Genomic DNA, 21,125 nt, shown 5'->3' with positions numbered 1-21,125 from the left:
ATCTTCACTCTACTGTCATTCAATAAGTTCCTGTGCAGAAATCATGTTCTCCTGTCTGCTCTATGTCTCTGTGATTTGATGCTACTTGCATATGAGGTTTGTACAAACCAGTCAACAATACAGATAATAGGATCAACCAAATGTCAGGGCTGGAGCTGTGCATATCCACAGTTACCATGGAAAAGATGAGCTCTTGTGTTCAATTTTTCTGTTGAAGGTAGCGTTTCAGTCACTCAGATCTGAAACCTTGTCATCAAATTTGAGTCTTCCCTTTCCTCATGCCCTCAACACCCAGTTGGTTGCCAGTTCTTTAGATGTCACCTGGATCTGTTCCACAGATGCTACCCCAGTTTGGGCCTCATTTCTCAAAAGTATTATTGCAATAGTCTCCAACTCCTTTTCTTCTAATTTGTCCTCCCTGGAGATTCTAGAGTCATCTTTCTGAAGTGTTCATGTCATTTTATTGCTCAACCCCCCTCAGTAGTCCTGTATCATTTATAGAATCAAGCCGAAACCACACAACCACTATTACCTTCACAGCCCTTGCACTCTAGTCAAAGTATTCAGTTTCAGTATTACCTGCATATGTACCAAGAAGTTTCAAGTCTGTGCCTTTCTTCCCCCGCTCCTCAAAAAGACATTAGTTCCATGACACAGGGAACACATCTATCTGGTTCACTATTATAACCTTAGAGTCCAGCATTGTGAGTGGCACACAGTAGGTGCTCAGTAAATACTGATGGAATAAAAGCATCACATCCAAATGCATTTTTACCTTTTAAATTTCAGTTCAAATGCCATCCCTGCCTAAAGTCTACACTGATATCTACTTCCCACCCCAAGATCCCCTCTACCTCTTTAAGAGTGATTTGCTTTTTCCGAACCTCCAAAGGCCTTGTCTATACCAAGTGATGTCTTATAACATCACTCAGTTTCCATACACCTTAGATTATAATTGTTTGTATATGTCCCATCCCCCACTAGGCTATGAGCTCATGAAAGCAGGAACTATGTTTAATTCATAATTATGTCCTGAAAAGGAAACTTCCATTGAATGGACACTCAATGACTAGAATAGCTATACTGGGGAGTGGGGGTGGGGGAGGCTTTAGCAAAGTAGAGAAGTTGAAAGTTTTTTTATATTATTTATTATTATTATGTCTAATAATAATAGTTCTTATGCTTTGCTCATAATATCAAAAGGTGATGACTGGACTTCAGTTAGCCAAGATATAGGTGAAAATACTAGTTGAACTTTTACTAGCCACGAAAAAAGGTCATATCATGGCTAAAGATTGAACTCTGGCTAATTTCCAAGAACTAAGAACAAGGTTATGATTTGCATAATTCATGTATTTGTAAGTTGTTTTCCCTGCAATGGACACTAACTGTAGTAATATTTTATTTGTGGCTATTGGGACTCCAGACAACTAAATAAATTCAGTCTGTTAATGGAATCTTTGGCTTTAACTTCCTTTTCATTATAAATCAAAACTATATAGCATGTTACATGCATTCCATATGTATCAATTTCCACATTTCCGCTTTCTTTTGAGGTCTTGGCCTTAAACTCAAACTCCCCTAGTTGTAGATAGTAAGGTTTTCAAACTTCCCATTAAGGAATTTGCCTATTTGGGTCTCAGGGGGAGAAAAAGCCAATATATTTGATTCCTGAGCAAGTTATTCTAAGAAAAACCAATGGTCTTGCCAGGTTTGGGATCATATCATTCACAGACTTGGTTTTTACTTTGTACAATCCTTCATCTTCAAGTCAGCCCACCCATAATGAGCGCTTTGGAAAACCCTCCTGAGACTAATGATCTACAATCTTTTATTACTCATTCTAGATTTTTACTCCCTGAACATTTTAAGACCATTTGCTTTAGTTCTATACTCACAACAAACCTTTTCTGTTGAAAACAGTTTCTCTGGAGCATGTAAATCATTCTGACTTTTCTGGGCTTTTTATTTGTACAGTCTCTCCATTACTCTAGCAGTGCTACAGAGTATTTAAGAAAACCTTATGGTTCCTGGGGCGGCACCTGTGGCTCCAGGAGTAGGGCGCCGGCCCCATATACCGGGGGTGGCGGGTTCAAGCCCAGCCCTGGCCAAAACTGCAAAAAAGCCCCAAAAAACAAAAAAACAAAAAATAGCCCACAACCTTAGGGTTCCTGCAAGTGTGTCTTGAATAAGATCAGGTGATGGCTGCCTGACTAGGTCCTTATAGAAACAATCTTACAGTTTTGTTTAGCTGAAGCGTCACCTAGAATGTCTTGACATTTTGCAATTTATGACATTCAGTCACAATCTTTTTTAAATTTTTTTTGAGGTAGTGTCTCACTCTGTCACACTGGGCAGAGTGCCAGGGCATCATCACAGCTCACAGCAACCTCCATCTGTTGGGCTCAAGTGATCCTCCCACCTCAGCCTCCAAGTAGCTAGGACTATAGACACCCACCTCAAAATGCCTAGCTAGTTTTTCTATTTTTAGTAGAGATGGGGTTACACTCTTGTTCAGACTTGTCTCCAACTCCTGAGCTCAAGCAATCCCCACCACCACCACCCCACCTCCGCCCCGCCCCCAAAGTGCTAGGAATACAGGCTTGTGAACCACTGCACCTGGTCTGTCATGCTTAATTTAAAATATCGTAGGCAGTGCAACATTTAATGCATGTGTTAACTTTATTGAATAAGTAAGTAGCCATTACACATAAATTGCAAGTCATTCTTGGTCCTGCTTAGAGACAGGTGTTTATTCTGAGGCGAAATTAGAGCACAAATCCACAGTTCTACTGCTACTGCTATTGGCTTGGTTTGGACACAATCTTCCCTCAATACTCATTCAAAGCAGTCTTTTCTTTCACCTCTCCCTTCAGCTGAGGGATTCATAATATTTAAAATAAGCTTGTAAAAGAACCCTTCTGTATCAGAGGTAGTTTTGTGCCTGCATTGAGAATCATAGAAGACGTTTGGTCAAAGACTCCATAAAAAGGGCAGAAAAGGTGCAGAGGTGGGATCTATTTTCTTTTCAAGCTAATTGGCAAAATGGCAAAAGGATCAACCAAAATTGAGAATAGCCTGTCTATTATTTAACAACAAAGCATGCAGTAACATAGCCTGTGCAGACAATAGCTTTTAGAGACAAATTTAAATTTGGCTTGAGCACCAAGGATGCATTTAAAAAGTGAAAAGTACACATATGTGCAATGACTAGTATAGTGGGCTGAATGGTGCCCCCTTCTCCCAAAAGATATGTCCATATCCTAGTCCTTATAACCTATAATATTGCCTTATTTGAAAAAAGGGGTCTTTTTTGACTGAGTTGAGGATCTTGAGATAAGATATCATGAATAATCTGGGTGGGCCCTAAATGCTACCCCCAGTGTCCTTTTCAGAGAGAGGCAGAGGTAGATTATACATACAGAGGGGAAGGTGTTGTGAAGACAGAGCAGAGAGAGATGCAACCACAGCCAAGGAATGGAAGCCTTGGGCAGCCAAAGAAACTGGAAGACGCAAGGAATGGATTTTCCCCCAGAGGCTCCAGAAAAGAGTTCAACCCTGCCAATGCCTCAATTTCTAGCCTGCAAAACAGCAAGAGAATAAATTTCTATTGTTTTAGGCTACTATGTTTGAGGTTTATTTGTTACAGCAGCCACAGGAATCTGATATAGATTTTGGTGCTGAGAAATGGGGCACCACTGTAACAAATACTTAAAAATGTGAAGGGGCTTGGGAATTGGATAATGGGTAGAGACTGGAAGAATTTTGATGTGTGTGATAGAAAAAGCATAGATTGCTTTAACCACACTGTTGGTAGAAATATGAATGTCACAGGCATTTGGGGGGAGGGTTCAGAAGGAAATGAATATTTTATTGGAAACTGGAAGAAACACAATCCTTGTTATTATAAATAGGGGCAGAAAGTTTATCTGAATTGTGTTCTATGAGTTTGTGGAAAGCAGAACTTGCAAGGGATGAACTTGAATGTTTTAGCTCAGGAGATTTTCAAGCATAGTATTAAAGGTATAGCCTAGTTTCTTTTGATGCGTAAATAAGAGAGACAACAGATACATTGAGGAAAGAACAGTTAAGCAAAAAAGGATCAGCATTTGATGACTGGAGAGATTCTGAGTCTATTTAGATCACAAAAAAGGCTCAAATGAGGAGATTCACTGTTAGCAAAGTGTGCTCTGGAATAAGGCCACACGTGTGGCTGGACAACCTTTGCCCAGTGCTGAAGGGATTAGGTACTGAATCATGGTTTCACTCAACCATCCCAGTAGAAGCCAAGATTAGAGATGGAGTTATACAAGAAAAATCTCCAACAACCCTCTTTTCTAAAGGTGTGAATCAATGTGACAGACTTGGGAGACCTACAAAGTTTTGAGAATTTTACATTAGTGGAAACACTTCCAACATGGCCTGAAAGGGATAGAGTTAGAAAAAAAAAATGATAAAAGATTTTCAGATTGCCAAAATCCTAAAGGAAGGAAATAGGTTGATAAAACTATTCAGCTGCAAACATGTGCTACACTTCAAGATAAAGGAAGGATCAACCTGAGGGCAGATCTATGGGCATAGAGGCAGAAGCCCAATCCATGGTCTAAGAAGGAAGAGCTGTAAGCCCAAAGGGTGAAGCCCTGAGACACAGAGGATTATTGCTAGGCATTTAAACCTAAAGGAAATTTGTCTGGTTGGATTTTGAAACTGATTGGAACAGGTGACTCCTTTCTACTTTCCATTCTCTACTTTTTGTAATAGGAATAGCTGTAATTGTTACAGTATGTCTGTTCCACCACTGTATTTTGGAAATAGATAAATTCTTTTTTGTTTCACTGGTTCAAAGATAGAGAGGAATTTTGCCCAGGTTGGATCATACTCAGAGTTGCACTCATACCTGACTGAGATCATCCAAATGATGATTTGGGATTTCTGAAATTATGATATTTAAATGAGATCTTGGACTCAGAGTTGATGCTGTAATAAGTTGAGGCTTTTGGTAATGTCAGCAAGGGTTGAATGTATTTTATACATGCACCAGACATAATTTTTGGCCAGAGGGGGGTGAACTATGGTAGGCTGAGGCTGGCTTTCAAAAAGATATGTCCACATTCTTACATGCAATGACTAGTATAGTGGGATGAATGGCACCCCCTCCCCTCCAAAGGTATGGCTATATCCTAATCCCCAGAATTTGTGAATGTTATCTTATTTGGAAAAAGGGTCTTACGGGTGTAATTAAGTTAAGGATATTGAGATGAGATGATTTTCCTGGATTAATCTGGGTGGTCGCTACATATCATCATAAGCATCCTTCTAAGACAGAGGTAGAGGGGAGATCAGGTACTCAGAGAAGAAGGTGATGTAAAGATGGAGCAGAGAGAAAGATGTGGCAATCAGCTAAGGCATGCCAGTAGCCGCTGGAAGTGGCAAAGACAGATTCTCCTCTAGAACCTCTGGGGGGAGTATGGCCCTGCCAACACCTTAATTTTGAATTTCTGGCCTCCAGAACCATGACAGAATAAATTTCTGTTGCATTAAGTCACCAAACTGGTAGTAATTTGTTACAGGAGTGAAAGGAGATTACTACAACTAGTTTTGCATTTTTAAAAAACATTCTGAAGAAAACCCTGTATAAATGGTTTTTCTCACATGTGGTAGTAATAAAACCAACAAAAGCCTTTAGTATAATTTCGTTCTATACCACAAATGTCATTATGCATTTTTGAGGGGTGATAATTTTTAATGGTGTTTTTATGGTTGCAAAAAGTAAGGAGAACTGTTCTAAATATAAGTATATAATTTATCAATATAGTACTTCATTCATTCTTGTTCACAAACTAGAAAATAAGGCAAGTTCACATCTGGAAAAGTTGATACAAATTGGTATTTCTACCTTAACCAGCTTGATAATACAGCATGGCAAATGCTCCCCAATTTTAGTCAGAGTTAACATTTCAAAATCATTTTCTTATAGGCTGAAAAGCTATCAAAAGACTCAAAGAAGCCATATCATGGAGATTTCAAAAAAATCTCCTGTAAAGTCAAAAATACACATAGTAGGTATTTACATAAATTAGTGGAACCTACACTTTTGTTGTTATTAAAAAACAGTGTGTGAAACTGATATATCCCTTAGATGTGTGTGTCTGTATGTATTTTCAGACAGGACAGAACTGCAAAATCTCAGATACCGTCCCTCTTTTTGATTTCTCTATTGTAGCAGCTTCAGAGCTTTTAAAATATAATACCTAAGTAAGAATGCAATGGAGGAAAAGGCAGCAGTTTGAATCATTATACACCTATATAAAAGAATCTGTGAGCTATCGGTCACTTGTTTATATTATCTTAGATGGGGACTTGCCAAGCCTGTCATTTGCTCTTCTCTCTGAATGGGTATGATGTGCTTTGGAGGAATAGAAATAGTATTTTCTATCTCTCAAACATATATATAAGAAATCTTTTACAATAATAACAATCATCTGCATGAATTAGTCTTGAAATTGCACTCTAGAGTAGTTATGCCACGTTATTTCAATGCATATTTTAAAATAATAGACAAGTTAAGTATGATTTTTATTCCCTCATCTATTTAAGAAAAATAATAGACAAGTTAAGTATGATTTTTATTCCCTCATCTATTTAAGAAAAATGACTACCTCTAGAGGACACCAGTGTTTTTCCTCCTAGAGTTGTTTTGGCAGCGTCAATTTAATTTGTTAATATAAGGTAAGTAAGTATGATGATGATTGAGAAGTTCACTTAGTGACTAGGATATGGAATTATTGTAGCAGGAGATATAACTATATATACATATTTACATACGTACATAGAATTTCTTTTTCTTCTTCAGACCATCAAAGCAGAATTGGAAAGAGGAGTAGAAAGGGAGATAAAACAATTGACCTTTCAGACAGATTTTGCTGCCTCCTGCAGAAAGAAATCTTTTTCTTCTCAGGTCTTCTAGAACTCTATTCCCTGCCTTCAAGGGGGTCAAGGGAGTAAGAGGCAATAGAGAGAAGAAATAAACCACAGAGACTAGGAATCAATATTTGCATCTAAAATCTACATAAAGGTAATAGAATTCTCAGGTTCATGCCTAGCATAAACATTAAAATGTGAGGTTTTTCTCAAAAATAGCCGTATAAAGTATTTGTATAAAGTAGATATCTGTGCATAATTAGAAAATACCTCTTTAAATAAAGTTTAAATCACGTTCCCTAACTGATTCTATTAAACTTTGGTTTATTTTTAGCAATGATAAGTGCCTGCAATATCATGCTGAAACGCTAGACTAATGATAAGTTTAATTTCAGCCAAAACAGATGAATCCATCAGCTTTCACTTGAGATAAGATTCTAAATAACTTGACTGGGGCGGAGCAGTACTTTTGTGAATTTCCAAAATGGCTTCTCTCAGTGTGCACAATATTAGCCCCTCCCTGAATCATTAAGATGCACATTTTTGGGGGGCCTTTTTTTTATGCATAATAGGGATTGGAAGCAGACATTTGATAATTCTTTGTGTTTTTCCTTCTCTTCCTTTTTTGGTTTTATTCTTTTAGTGAGGTGACCTACAAATTTAAGATTTTAAATTTTTGACAGACCATTTTCCAAAGCTCTAACCCTTCAATCTCTTACACTTTCATCATCACAGTCAGGTCACACACAATAACAAATAATATACATCTTTACACAAAAATGGAGCACACGATTTATCATCCTGATAACTGTGTTCAGATTAGTATTATGGGAGGAGTCTTGCAATGGTTTTGTAAATGCACACTACTTCATCCAGATTAGTTTGATCTTTGCAGAAATGCACTTATTTTCTCTCCATCCCTTGAGTGCATGTGTTGTTGTTCTCAGGACATGTGATTTTGTTTATTTAAATATTTTCATATTCTTTGGCATCAGGAATCACTTAGATGAGATAGCTCCACTGTGGCGAGAGCGCGACCTTTCCAAAGGTACTCGTCTGTTATCTGTAAGACAAAGAGAAAAAGAACCAAAAGTAGGGTGAGCTTTATTTTAGATCTTGGCTATTACATGATGTCAGGTTGAGAGAGGTTTTCAAATAGTCCTGAAAAATCACTTCAAATGAATATGTAAATAAGTAACAAGGAGCCCAGATCTGAGGAGTTCACACTGCAGCTGCCAAGCAGAGTTCAAGAGTTCTGCAATCAGCAATAAATGACTTTTCTTGGTAAGTGAAGTCAGAGTGATAAAAGAAATGGAAGAATTCTCTCAAGCACAGTCCCTTTGGAAATAGCAGGCAACAACAAAATTCCTCGGTAAAGATGTTAAATTGAAAGGATCTATGTAAGGTGCCTTTTGTTGGAAAGCACTTCAATTCCTCATGAGTTTTCAATCTGTATGTTGACTACCTCTAGAGGACACCAGTGTGGGCAGAGCAGAAAAGAGCTTTTATTTTTTACAATGATTGCAGTATGTGGCAATCACGCCAGCTACCGAATTTGCCTGATTGTATGATGTAAACAAATTCAATACATTATATAGTCATTATGGGAATGAATAATGAATGAGACCTATTCTAGGTCCCAATCCCCCCACCCGTCACAGGAAGAATAATCACTGTAGAGATAACTGTTGGCACAAAGCTTGGAAAGCAAAGTTTAAAAGCACTGAAAGTTGCTGAAAATAGTTTATAGATTTAATAGGAAAAAGGCTTACAGCTCTGCATTGCAACACTCACTACTATGTTATTATCACCTCTGTTTTATGCTCAGCTTAAATGCAATTGATGTGGGTGAAAATCCCTTTCTGACAAAAGCATAATATACTTAGAGTCTCTATTTAGAATGAGACTGGGTCCCCAGAAATAATGACAACCACCAGCACTTACATAAATGCTAACACTTTACACTCGTTAATTTGCTAATTTCACACAATATCCCCAGGAGGTGAGCCCATTTCATTCCATTCTATTATCTCTGCTTTAGTGATGAAGGTTACACAGCAAATCAATGGTATGATGGGGGATTATAATGCAAAGTTAATGCCTAAACGTCAGGGCTGCTTTGTTCAGAGGTAGATGATGGGCCCTCCCAAGCTGCTACTCATTTCCTCCCTAAGATGATGATGTCTTACTAACACATCCTGCCTGGCACATGGGGCGGACAGACCAACAAGTGCTGATGTTTTGCCATAGTACCATTCTCTTCTGAGTTAGCATCTCTTGACTTATTCCTGGTAGTCTGTGGACAGTACACAGAGCAAAGCTAACTGGTCCCCATGACCTTGCCCTCATTAACAACATGGTATGAGTATCCTGAGCCAATAAGCCATAAGCTTAAATCCTACCAAGTACTGCATAATGCAATAATATCACTGAGAGGTGAGAAAGGAAGAGGCATTTTCTCTACTTGGAGATACATCTGAGTGATGAATTATTTGGGTATCCTTTTGAAGATACCATTAAAAAATTCCATTATTTAGTTTGTGATATGGATCACAATTCAGCAAAAAATGTGAAGATAACATTCCTGGATAAAGCACTTATTACTTAGATGTCACTGGTTTGCATATAAATTGGTTTGAAACTTCCTAGGAAACATTTAAAAATAAGATTACAATATTGGCGAGGTGCAGTGGCGCACGCCTGTAGTCCTAGCACTCAGGTGGATTGTCTGAGCTCACGAATTCGAGACAAGCCTGAGCCAGAGCGAGACCTGGTCTCTAAAAAAATAGTTGGGCATTGTGGTGGGCATCTGTAGTCCCATCTACTTGGGAGGCTGAGGCAAGAGAATCTTTTGAGCCCCCAAATTTGAGGTTGCTGTGAGCCGTCATGCCATGGCACTCTACCGAGGGCGACAAAGTGAGACTCTGTCTCAAAAAAAAAAAAAAAAAAAAGATTCAATATAATGGTTCCCATTACATTGCTGGCATTTAAGCAATTTAAGTATTAAAGCTGTTGGACATGAGAATGATGGTGGCATCCCCAGAGGACTGTGCCAGCTGGAAAAATGCTTGTGCTTTGGTGGTCCTACACTCTAAGGTCAACAACAACAACATTCATACTTCATTCCAGAAATGCCACTGGTTATCAATTGCATACCATCACTCATTACCCACTGGATCCAAGACAAGTACTACATGCAAATGATGGGATGTAAGAGTTCAGATCAACTTGCCACTTATGGGTGGCATTTAGTGTGAGAAAATAAAGAAACTGTCAGGTCAGAACAAACTGAGGAAAGGACATTGAAGCTTCTGGAAGGCAGCATAAACAATGGCTCAGAGCTCACATCCTGCTTTTGGCTCATATAAAAGAGAATTATTTTAGAATTTCTCCATCTCTTTTTTCCTCTCTGCCTTCTTTCTCCTCATTTTCTGTGGTGCCTAAGTGGTCCCTAAGTTAATGAGATAATAATAATAATTATCTGTAAAAGTAGCCAATTACTTTCATAATGTCAGCCTTCAATCTTGTTGATGAAAAAATGCTGTTAGAAACAATAGCAGCCATGGCGGATCCGGATTTTTTATTTATTTCCAATTCTCTGTATTTATGTTAAAATTCATTCAGTTACAAAATTTATACTTTAGTCTCATATGGATCAAGCCAGAAGTAAAATTTAGAGGATATCATAGATATCATAAAGAGAGAGAGAGGGTGCGTGTGTATGTGTGTATGTCTGTATGTGTGTGTTTGTATTGAGGGGGGAGAGAGAGATTTTTTCCCCCATGTTGGGAGTCATATCTTCTTTGAAGCAGAGATTGAAAAATCACAGCATTATTTGAAATACAACTTTTATATTTTATAGTATTAAATACTAATGGGTAAAAATCAATGGCCTGGCCTTCATAAGGCCAGGATGCATAATGGGAGTTTATGAGAAAAGAAGAAATATTAGATATTATTACTGTTGGAAGTGATGGACTAATTTGGATGATGGTAAGAATGATGGCATTTCCTGTTTGGAAACATAAGTGGAGGAAGTGAGTCCTCATGTGATATGATTTGAGCGACCCAGTGAAGCAAATTCACTTTTTAAACTTATTCTCCCAATACTATTGACACTAGTTGTGGTTTAGACGACAAAAAGGAGGGCTCTTCCCCCAAAAGTCAATACTTTAAAACACATGTATTTGCCTGAGATGATATGAAGGGCTTTGTTAACAAGTGGAGAGCTCCCTTTCTAATCTGCCTGCTATCTTTTTGGAAATCAAAGAGAGGAAGATGGAAGAGAAGAATTTGTCTATGTGTGTATACTTCTTGGAGACACTGTACAATGAAATACAAGAAAACACATCTCCTTGGAGGATGGGGTGACATAATCTTTGTCATATTCTTCCTCTGCTTCTTTTTTCTTTCTTTTTTATTGTTTGGGATTCATTGAGGGAACACAGAATTAGGTTACACTGATTGCATTTGTTAGATAAAGTCCCTTTTATAATTGTGTGCCACCCCCAAGAGGTGTGCCACACAATATGACCCCCCATCCACTTCCCTCCTCCCCTTTCCCCACTGCTGCTTCCCCTACCCCTCCTTGTATTAGCTCATCTACTCCCTTCATATTAGAATTGAGTACATTGGATTCTTGCTTCTCCATTCTTGTGATGTTTTACTAAGAAAAATGAGTTCCACCTCCATCCAGGTTAATACAAAAGATGTAACGTCTCCATCTTTTTTAGTGGCTGAACTGCTTCTTTTTTCTTAATTCATGGAGTAACACATCACAGTGAATAAGAAAGTCTAGAGGATCTAATCTATCTTCAGGGTCTAATATAACCTGATGGTTGAAGAATTCATTAAAGGATTCTATTGTTTGTAAACATGAGGATTAATGCTGCAATAAGCCTGAGATATCAGTCCCAAAATGTACCTTCCAAATCTACTACAGTTTGATTCTCTTTGGTCATCAAAGGCTTGTCTTTGAAATATGTGAAGGTGAATAGATTCTAATGCTATGGAAAGTGACCTGGTCAAAGCATAAGGTTGAAGAGAGGGACATAGTTATTATGAAAATGTGCATCCTATAGAGGAAGAATGGCCAAAATAAAAGCAATATTCGAATCTTTAACCGAAAGGTAATATAAATACATAGCCCAGCTTAAACATGGTTCTGCACATTTGAAATATCACATTAACTAGCTCAAACTGATGTCAAGGCTTTCCTTGCTGTCATAAGAGTAAGAAAATTCACTCCTTTTCTTAGCATAAATTGATTTGGTATTCATCCCAAAACCTTCCTGAATTTTGCAGTGAAAGGATTAAACCCCTTATTGTATTGCTCTAAGAATTCATTCATGCAATAATTTATTCAGCAACTATGTAAAAAGCACATGGTCCATGAAATACCTGAAAGTTACAAAATTTCAGAACTACACCTAAATCTACATCATTAATTTTCTTCTTACTGGACTTTGTCAAGTGAAATAACTGGAGAATAAGCAAGCACAGCACAGATAAAGCTTAAACAGTGTGACGTGAGAGAGACTAGATGATGCAAGCCTACCCTGTGTAACCTGGAAGTGTGCAATTAACCCTTTTAACAAAGTGAGTATATGCCAAAGGCGCAAGGCTGTATCCTGCATACTGCATGAGAAAGCTAAACTGGGATTGAAAGAGACTGTGCTAAGAGGGCCATGTCCATTAGTCATTCCCCACAGGTAGCTGTCTGTTGTTGTCTGTGGAAGGACTGTTTTCCTTCCCGGTGCTTCAAAGGCATGCAAATATACCAACGTCGACCTAATATAATACACTAGTCCTCACAGCAGGATAGCACAAACTAAGTGTATGCCCCTTATATGCTGCACCTTGGGTTACAAAATATCCCATTTTAATGCAAATTAGTTGGCTACAAATCCTCTGTAATTTACAATGAGCTTTGTTTTCTCTGAAGCTTTTCAAAAGTGATGGTGTGGCAGATTTACCATCTATGGGTAGGCATGGTTTCTAGCAAACAGAGCAAATGGAGGTTCAAGTTTATGGAGCTTAGGCTAAGGAAATAAAAAAAAAAAAAATTATGTTGCTTCTAGAAATGTCCACTGAGTAGCTATTTGCATCCTCAAACACTGACAGGACAAAGTTAATCTATTTTTGGACTTTTATATTGAAATAGTCTCACATGGACTTACATTCCCCCATTGTGTCTAACTCTGATTTACACTTCCCTCTGTGATTTTAGGGATCCTGACTTGGATGGAATTTTACACTTCGTTACAAACAAGTGGGAAGTGGCAGCTGAATTAAGCTTGGGTTTTATTTTTTGGTGGGGGACAGCCAATTGCTCTATTACCTGACCAAGTTCTTTCTCCTCACTGTTACCAGACTAGTACCTTAAAAAGAAAATATGTTGAGCTCAAACTATATAGGCAATTTGGTGTTCTACTTTTTCATTTAATATTTTATTGTAGAAATTTTCCATGTCATTAAACTTCTGGAACATGATATTGAAAGCACAATCTTTAATGGATACATATTCTTCTTTCTATATTATATAAATATGCCCCAACTTAGTTAACCATTTCTCTACTGCAGGACATTTAAGTTACTCTCAATAGTTTGCTATTATAAATAGCATAACATTGAACATCCTTATAGTTACATGCTTATATAAGTGTATGTATATATGTGTGGAAGTGACATTGATAGGGTATGCAAAATGAAGTGCAAATGTATTCCAGAATATTTGTATTAATTTAAATCCAATTAGCAATATATGAATTTATCTTTCCTATCTCATTGTTAAATATTAATCTCTTTTAAATGTATAGATACAAAAAATGGCACCTGCTTCATTTCTTTTGCATTTCTTCAAATACTGGTGAGGTGGATCTTTTCCTATGTTATTATCCATTTATTCTTACTTTATATGCTGACCATATCCTTTGTTGTGTGTTTGTTTATTTATTTGTGTTTTAAATTCCAGATGAATGTGAGGGTATGAACAATGTTCACATTTGTTAGGTGCAGTCCCTCTTGTAGTTGTGTCCCATACCCAAGAGGTATGTCACGTACCCTTACATTGTGCCCTTTAAATGGGAACACACTTTACCCATTTATCTCTTGGGATCTTAGGTTTTCGCTTATTAGAAATATTTTCCTTAGTTTCTGATAGCTTGTTGATTGTTAAATATTTTGCAATCTGGGTTTTTAGAAACATGGTTTCATTTTACCATTTTTACGTAATTAAATCTATCTTTTATGTTGTGTTTTGTTCCTTTGTAGATTTTTTTGGTGGTATTATTATTATTTTAAATTTATTATAGGGGTACAAACATTTTGGTTACATAAATTGTTTTTATACTATTTGAGTAAATTTATCAGTGTGCCCATCACCCAGATAGTGTGCCTTGTACCCATTACACATGTCTAGCCTGGGACCTTTCATATATCTCTTCTTGCTCTTTGAGGGTTGACTTCTTATTTTACAATTAACAACTTAAATGATCTGTAGTTAATTTTGTTGTACAATGTCAGGTAGGCTTCCATATTAGCTTATTCATTTATTCTTTCCTTCCTTCCTCTACTTTCCTTACAAAGAGGAAATGGGCTCTTCCAGTACCATTTGTTAAATAATCATGAATGTCGACAATTATTCATGATACTTCCTTTATCATATATTAAATTACCTCTACTAGGGTTTCTGTTCCATTGACATTGATATTATTCCATGTTTTTGTGCCAATAGTTCCTGGTTTCATTATTTCAGCATATGAAATATGGTTTCAACATATTTCATAATATGTTTTAATATCTGGTGGAGCTAAACCTTTGTCACTTATATTTGCATCTAAAACACATCTTTTTAGAGCACATTTTGGAACTCTACAGCATGCTATAATCACAAAACAACTTGAAAATAACATGGCTTGAAAAACAAACCCAATAGGTATAGGATGATCCTAGTAAAGGCGGGCAGATATCTGTTGAAGTGCCAAAGAGTCAAGAGATGCTAAGGTCCCTAATGATGTTTTCAAGAGTCCTCCTCAGGTTGCTCATTTTCTTAAAGACTTAACAGGGCCTCGTTCCCTATCTTTTGATCAGTTTTTCTGAAGGCTGACCGCTTTTCTTCTGGAAATACAGCAGAGTCCAGCACTAGCCAAAGGAGAATACATTTACTCTTTTTGTTTTTGTCTTGTTGAAAATTTGAATAATTGAAATTAAATGTATGGTTTTGTTGACTGTTGATAGAGTCTAGTGTGTCTAGTCTGTAAACCTTATTTTCTCATACGTTTTACAATTTTGACGTCCACTAGATACCACAGATTTTAAACTATATCGAACTGCTTCAGTCCAACAGAATTGTATACACGGGGTACTGTGCAAAAATGTATGTCTAGAAGTTAATCAATTTCTTTCACTTAACAATTAAATAGTTCTAGCCCTATTCTAATTCCAATGACATTGTAATGTTTTTAAAACTACAAACAGGCTATGTTGTGTAATCTGTGTCCTTCATTACATGCAAATAAATCCGTGCAAAGAAAACAGAAACCCAGATTACTGTGGTAGTTCAGGTTAGCAAACCCAGATTACTGTGGTAGTTCAGTTTAGCAAAAGAGATGAAAGTTACTTTAATGAGGATGGTAATGGAAAGCAATAATGTTAAAATAGTTCAGAGGCTACTGTGACTATAGACACACAACTCCTATTAACTGTAATTGGAGTTAAGCACATGTAATGATAACAAAATAGACCCTTAAATGTCTTTCCAATTGGAAAATAAGCAAATGTGTCATAGGAAATAGCATGCTTTTGTGTGAAAAATACAGTATTCTAATTGAGATGCACAAATTATTTTTACATTGACATCACTCAGGGTACGATGTTGGTATTTTTCTTATGTTTAGGGATGTAGAACTGCCAGAGGTAACATCTGTACAAACAACGCCTTCCTTTTTTTTAATGCTCAGCAGTCGTTATGTTATTAAAGGAAAAGTCTCAATAGTTGCAATGGATTTATTAATTCAGTAGCTTGTTATCAGCATGAAACTCTGCTGTGCTAGGGGAAAAACAAATTATATTTTACAAAATTGTAGCAGTGAGATTAAATCACTTTTCTATATTTCACTTTCTTCTTATCCTCCCTGCCAGGAACTAACTCTACTCTCTATCTCTATTATGAACCTCATATTTTGCAAACTATCAAGTCTTGTACTAGTATAGAGGTACATTATCAAACAAACTCAATTATGGTAACTTTAGGAAGATCGAAATACGTGATAAAACTAAAATCACCTACAATAATATTACTTCAAGGCATTAAAAAATGTAATCCATATTAAGGTACAAATGTAGAAAATATGCAATACTCACTTTTATCTATTGTAGACATGATATTTTCATAACACATACAATCAACCTCTTGGGATTTTAAATGACTAGTATTTACATAATTGATAACTTGAGAATTTCAAAGGATTTTAGAAAAGTATAGTTCAGAAAAAAATAAAATCAGTATATTGTTCGGTATTTCAACTGCCACAGACCTTGCTATTGATTATCTTTGGATTCAATGTCAAAGCTAGTGAATAGATTTTTTTAAATGTCCTTGGTTTTGTACATTAGCCTTGCATTATGTTTGCTTCTTTACTAGAGAATGCAATTGGATCCTAAGACAAATCTTCTCTCTATGAGGGAGAAAGTCTGATGAGGGTCTGCATATCTGGAAAATATGGAGAAAGGCCACAAATAAAAATGTGAAGAATGTTAGAAAATAGTTGGCAAAGTTTCCCCCCAAAACCCCCAATAAATGTAAAACTTACAATGAAGAACAGACAAGAAGAAACCACAAAAACTGTAACAATGAATTGCTCAAGGTATCTATCATAGTGGCTTATACATAGCAGTTTCTCAAAAACTGTTGATTAAATAATCATCCAATCATCAGCAACGAATCGGGAACTGATCCTTGACTTCACCTTCAGTTTTGCTACTTACAGAGAGGAGTATATTTTGACAGTATTATAAGGAAAGGAAAGACTTCCTTTTGTCTGTCCATCCACAGAGTTTTATCACACAAGCTATCTGCAGGATACCATAACAGGCACAATTATATGTTATTATGTTGGAAAGGATAAATGTACCAACAACCAGAACGTGGAACTATGTGTCTCTTGTAGCATATATTACATTCTAAATACAATGGAAGTTCAGAGTAGAGAAAAATCCTATCCCTTAAGTACAGGAGTTAGGGATCAGGGAAAACTTCATGCTAATTAGTCCTTAAAAGATAAGGTTGAATTTCAATAATAAGAAATAGAAACTGTTATTATTATTATTATTATTTTTTGCTTTTGCAGTTTTTGCCTGGGGCTGGGCTTGAACCCACCACCTCCAGCATATGGGGCGGGCACCCTACTCCTTGAGCCACAAGCACTGCCCAAAAGCTGTTAATTTTTTTATTAGTAGACAATGTGAGTTCTAGTTCCCTTACACTGGTGACTATTTAATTACTAAATATTTCCTATTTAGGGAGAGCATATGAAAAGCAATGGATATATAAAGGGAGAATCAAAATGCCTATACATGTTTAAGCTTTTTTTGCCTAAAAGAAGGAAGAAAATAATTAAAGGAAATACACTGGCCAGATTTGTTATTACAAGGACTAAGATATAGCGATAGCTCATTCTCTAAACATGTAATTTTAGTTTCAATTCTATTTAAAAAAAAAAAAAACCTTGAAGCATTTACATAGAAAACAGCAGTTATGCTTTAAAAACAAAAAAATCAGCAGAAATGGGGCTCTCTGAAATCATCTGATGAGGTTCTGTGGTTGAAGCACTATCAAGAGTGACAATAGAAGAGCTGATCAAGTCTTAGATTGCGACGACCTGTGCCAAGAGTGCTTGGCACAGTGAGAGTTTGAGCAGCCATTTGGGTTGGTGCAGAATAAAGTAGCTGTTAAAGGGCACTACAGCTGCAGGGTCCATTAATCACTACCACCTGTCATCTTTGTGCTTCTCTACTCCATGTGTGGCACAGATACCTATGACTAAGAATCCTAGGCATTGGCCATTTTCCAACTTTGATCATATGATGGACAATCCTGTCATTTTCTGTGGCAGTTGTTTGTGATCTGCCTGAACTTTGTTGCTGATGTGCTGACTTAGAATACACCTACCTGTCCTTTGCTTTTGTTTCTGTATCACTCTAAGACAGGGGTCCTCAAACTATGGCCTGCGGGCCACATGCAGCCTGCCGAGGACATTTATCTGGCCCACTGGGTGTTTTTGCCACAGCTGCCTGTCCTGCTTAGCAACTGACTCATCCCAGCCCACTGGGTGTTTTTGCTGCCCTGCCTGTCCTGCTTAGCAGCCAACTTGTCCCGGGCCGCAGTGTGCATGTGTGAAATGTGCACCAACTCTCCGACTCCCCTCCTTCTCTCTGTCTCTTGACTCCTCCTATCAGTCTCTGGTGTAATCGGAGGAGTCACCAGGTTGCCTGTGCAGAGCCTGCTGCTGCCTAAGGACCGAGGTAAGAACAAGTTAGGATTTATTTTTTTTTTTTTAAATTAGGAGGTCTATTTTTTTTTTTAATTTTGCAGTTAGTAGGGCCTTTTTGTGGTTAAGAAAGGCCTTTTTTTCCTGAAGTTAGGAGGTCTTTTTTTTTTTTGCATATGGGGCGCCTTTTTTTTGAAGTTAGGAGAACCTTTTTTTTTTAAGTTGGCTAGTTGGTTGGGGGTGGTTTCTAGGGGGGATTGCATCACAGTGATAACGCAAATAGTCAGCTTTCAGTGCTAATGCAAATTGTCAGTGCTCAGAGATAATGCAAATGGTCAGAGCGCAGAGGTAATGCAAATAGTCAGTGCTCAGTGGTAATGATAATCGTAAGTGCTTAGTGCTAATGCAAATTGTTAGTGCTCAGAATTAATGGAAATTGTCAGCAGTCAGTGTTATTGCAAATGGTCAGCGGTCAGTGTTAATGCAAATGGTCAGTGCTCAGTGTTATCTCATAGGGGCCCCAAACTGGTAATCTGCCTAGGGCCCCATGGGAACTTAATCCGGCTCTGCAGACAGCCAAGGAGTAGGAAACCCAATTTAATTGACAGTAAGTGCATTTATATTCTGATTGCTATTCAGTTGTGTATGATGTTGTATGTTGTGTGCTGTGTAAGCCCCGGTTCACACTGTTGCGATCTCTGAGCAGTGCGAACTCAGCCATATGCTTGTATGGCTGAACTCACATTAGATTCAGAAGAAAAAAGGCATACATACCTTCTTTTTTCCTGCAGTGGAATCTGATCACATGGGTGAGAAGAACCATGCGATCAGATTCCTGTGTGAGTTCACAGATCACAGTGCAGTAGGGTAGTGTGAACTGGAAAGGTGGTGGAGGAACCGGCTCTGTAATGGTGCCTGTTCCTATACCGCACCAGTGTGAACCTGAGGTAAAAGTGGAGTTCCACCATATAGGCATTGGCGAGGCTGAAGTGATGTGGACTGGCAAGGCTGCATTGATGGGCACTGATCAGACTGCATTGATGGGCAGTACAGTCTATATGTCTCTGTGTGGGCAAAGTTATTGCTGGTATATTGTTTTTGGAGCACTGTGTATATATATATATTGGTATTTTACTAATAGCAATTTGGAATCCCTGGGAAACAATGATATCAAGAAAGAGAAAAATTGACTCGGAGTGTAGGATATTCAAAGAATAGTGGACTTGTGAGTACTTTTTCATGCAGTACAAGAAAGAACTGTGTGTTTAATATGCCAGAATATAGCATCTGTGTTCAAAGAATACAATTTGCACCGACACTATCAAACTCAACATAAAGATAAATATGATTGTTGGTCACAGAAGTGAGAAAAGATAAAATATTAAAACTGAAATATACATTGACAACTCAGCAAAATACTTTTGTGAAGCAGAAACAGCTAAATACTTCATCACTGCAAGCAAGTTTTCAAGTTGCCAAGCTAATAGCGTGCACTGGCAGACCATTCGTGGAGGGAGAATTTGTTAAAGAATGCCTTCTTTCTGTTGCCAAAGAGATGTGTCCAGAGAAGGCCAATTTATTTAGTACAGTGAGTCTTTCAGGACCCTCAATTACACGAAGGATTGAAGAAATAGGAGACAATTTGCGTCAGCATTTGCAAAACTCCGCAAAAAAACTTTCCTTGGCACTCGACGAAAGTAATGATGTTCGTGATTCTTCACAACTTCTAATTTTTATTCGTGGGATGAATGACCATTTCAAAGTCACAGAAGAGCTTGCTGCACTGCAAAGCATCAAAGGAACAACTACAGGAGAGGATATCTATGAAAAGGTTTGCCAAACTGTGAATAGTTTGGAGCTGGACTGGGCAAAACTAGCCAGTGTGACAACTGATGCTGCTCCTAGTATGGTGGGGTCTAAGAAAGGAGTAATTGCTCACATTAACCAAGAGATGGACAGACATAACCATTCTCATCCAGTAGCCCTGCACTGCCTCATCCACCAACAAGCGCTGTGTAGTAAATCACCGAAGTGGGACTCTGTTATGAAAACTGTGGCATCTTGTGTTAACTTCATTAGATCTAATGCACTAAACCACAGACAATTTCAGGAATTTCTGCCTGAGCTAAATGTTGCCTGTGAAGATGTTCTGTACCACACAGAAGTCCATTGGCTGAGTCGAGGGAGAGTTTTGAAACATTTCTATGACTTACTTCCACAGATTACAGCTTTTCTGCTTTCAAAAAACAAAGAAGTACCAGAGCTAAATGATGCAGAATGGAAATGGCACCTTGCCTTTCTGACAGATGTAACAGAGCTACTCAACAGTTTCAACGTGCAACTTTAAGGAAAGGGAAAGCTCATCTGTGATATGCAATCACATGTGAAAGCATTTGAAGTAAAATTAGGCCTCCTTATCAAACAAGTAAAGGAGGAAAATTTCTGCCATCTCCCCACAACTCAAAATCTGTTAGCGGAAAATCCATTGGTTGCATTTCCAAACAAAACATGTGGATTCACTGGAAAAGTTGCAAAAGGATTTCCAATTTAGATTTAAAGAGCTTCATCTCCATGAACAGGACATACAGCTTTTCCGTAACCCATTTTCTATTGATATCGAAAATGTGGATATGATTTACCAAAGGGAACTGGCTGAACTGCAGAATTGTGACTCACTGAAAGACGCATTCAAGTCAAGCAGCCTTCCTAATTTCT

General features: G+C 37.6%; 1 protein-coding gene across 3 annotated transcripts in view; it reads right to left on the bottom strand.

The window, feature by feature from the left end:
• Window positions 1–2,669: 2,669 nt before the first annotated feature.
• Window positions 2,670–21,125, bottom strand: part of DIAPH2 (diaphanous related formin 2) — a 1,060,116-nt gene continuing 1,041,660 nt past the window's right edge. For all 3 annotated transcript variants that reach the window (XM_053581174.1, XM_053581176.1, XM_053581177.1), the window contains one exon: window positions 2,670–7,984. In XM_053581174.1, coding sequence (XP_053437149.1) covers window positions 7,920–7,984 — 65 coding nt within the window. In that variant the 3' untranslated portion in view covers window positions 2,670–7,919. The remainder of the gene's footprint in view (window positions 7,985–21,125) is intronic.

The sequence above is a fragment of the Nycticebus coucang genome, chromosome X, assembly GCF_027406575.1.
Source record: "Nycticebus coucang isolate mNycCou1 chromosome X, mNycCou1.pri, whole genome shotgun sequence".
Lineage (NCBI taxonomy): Eukaryota > Metazoa > Chordata > Mammalia > Primates > Lorisidae > Nycticebus > Nycticebus coucang.
This window is presented reverse-complemented; position numbering and strand designations above follow the sequence as displayed.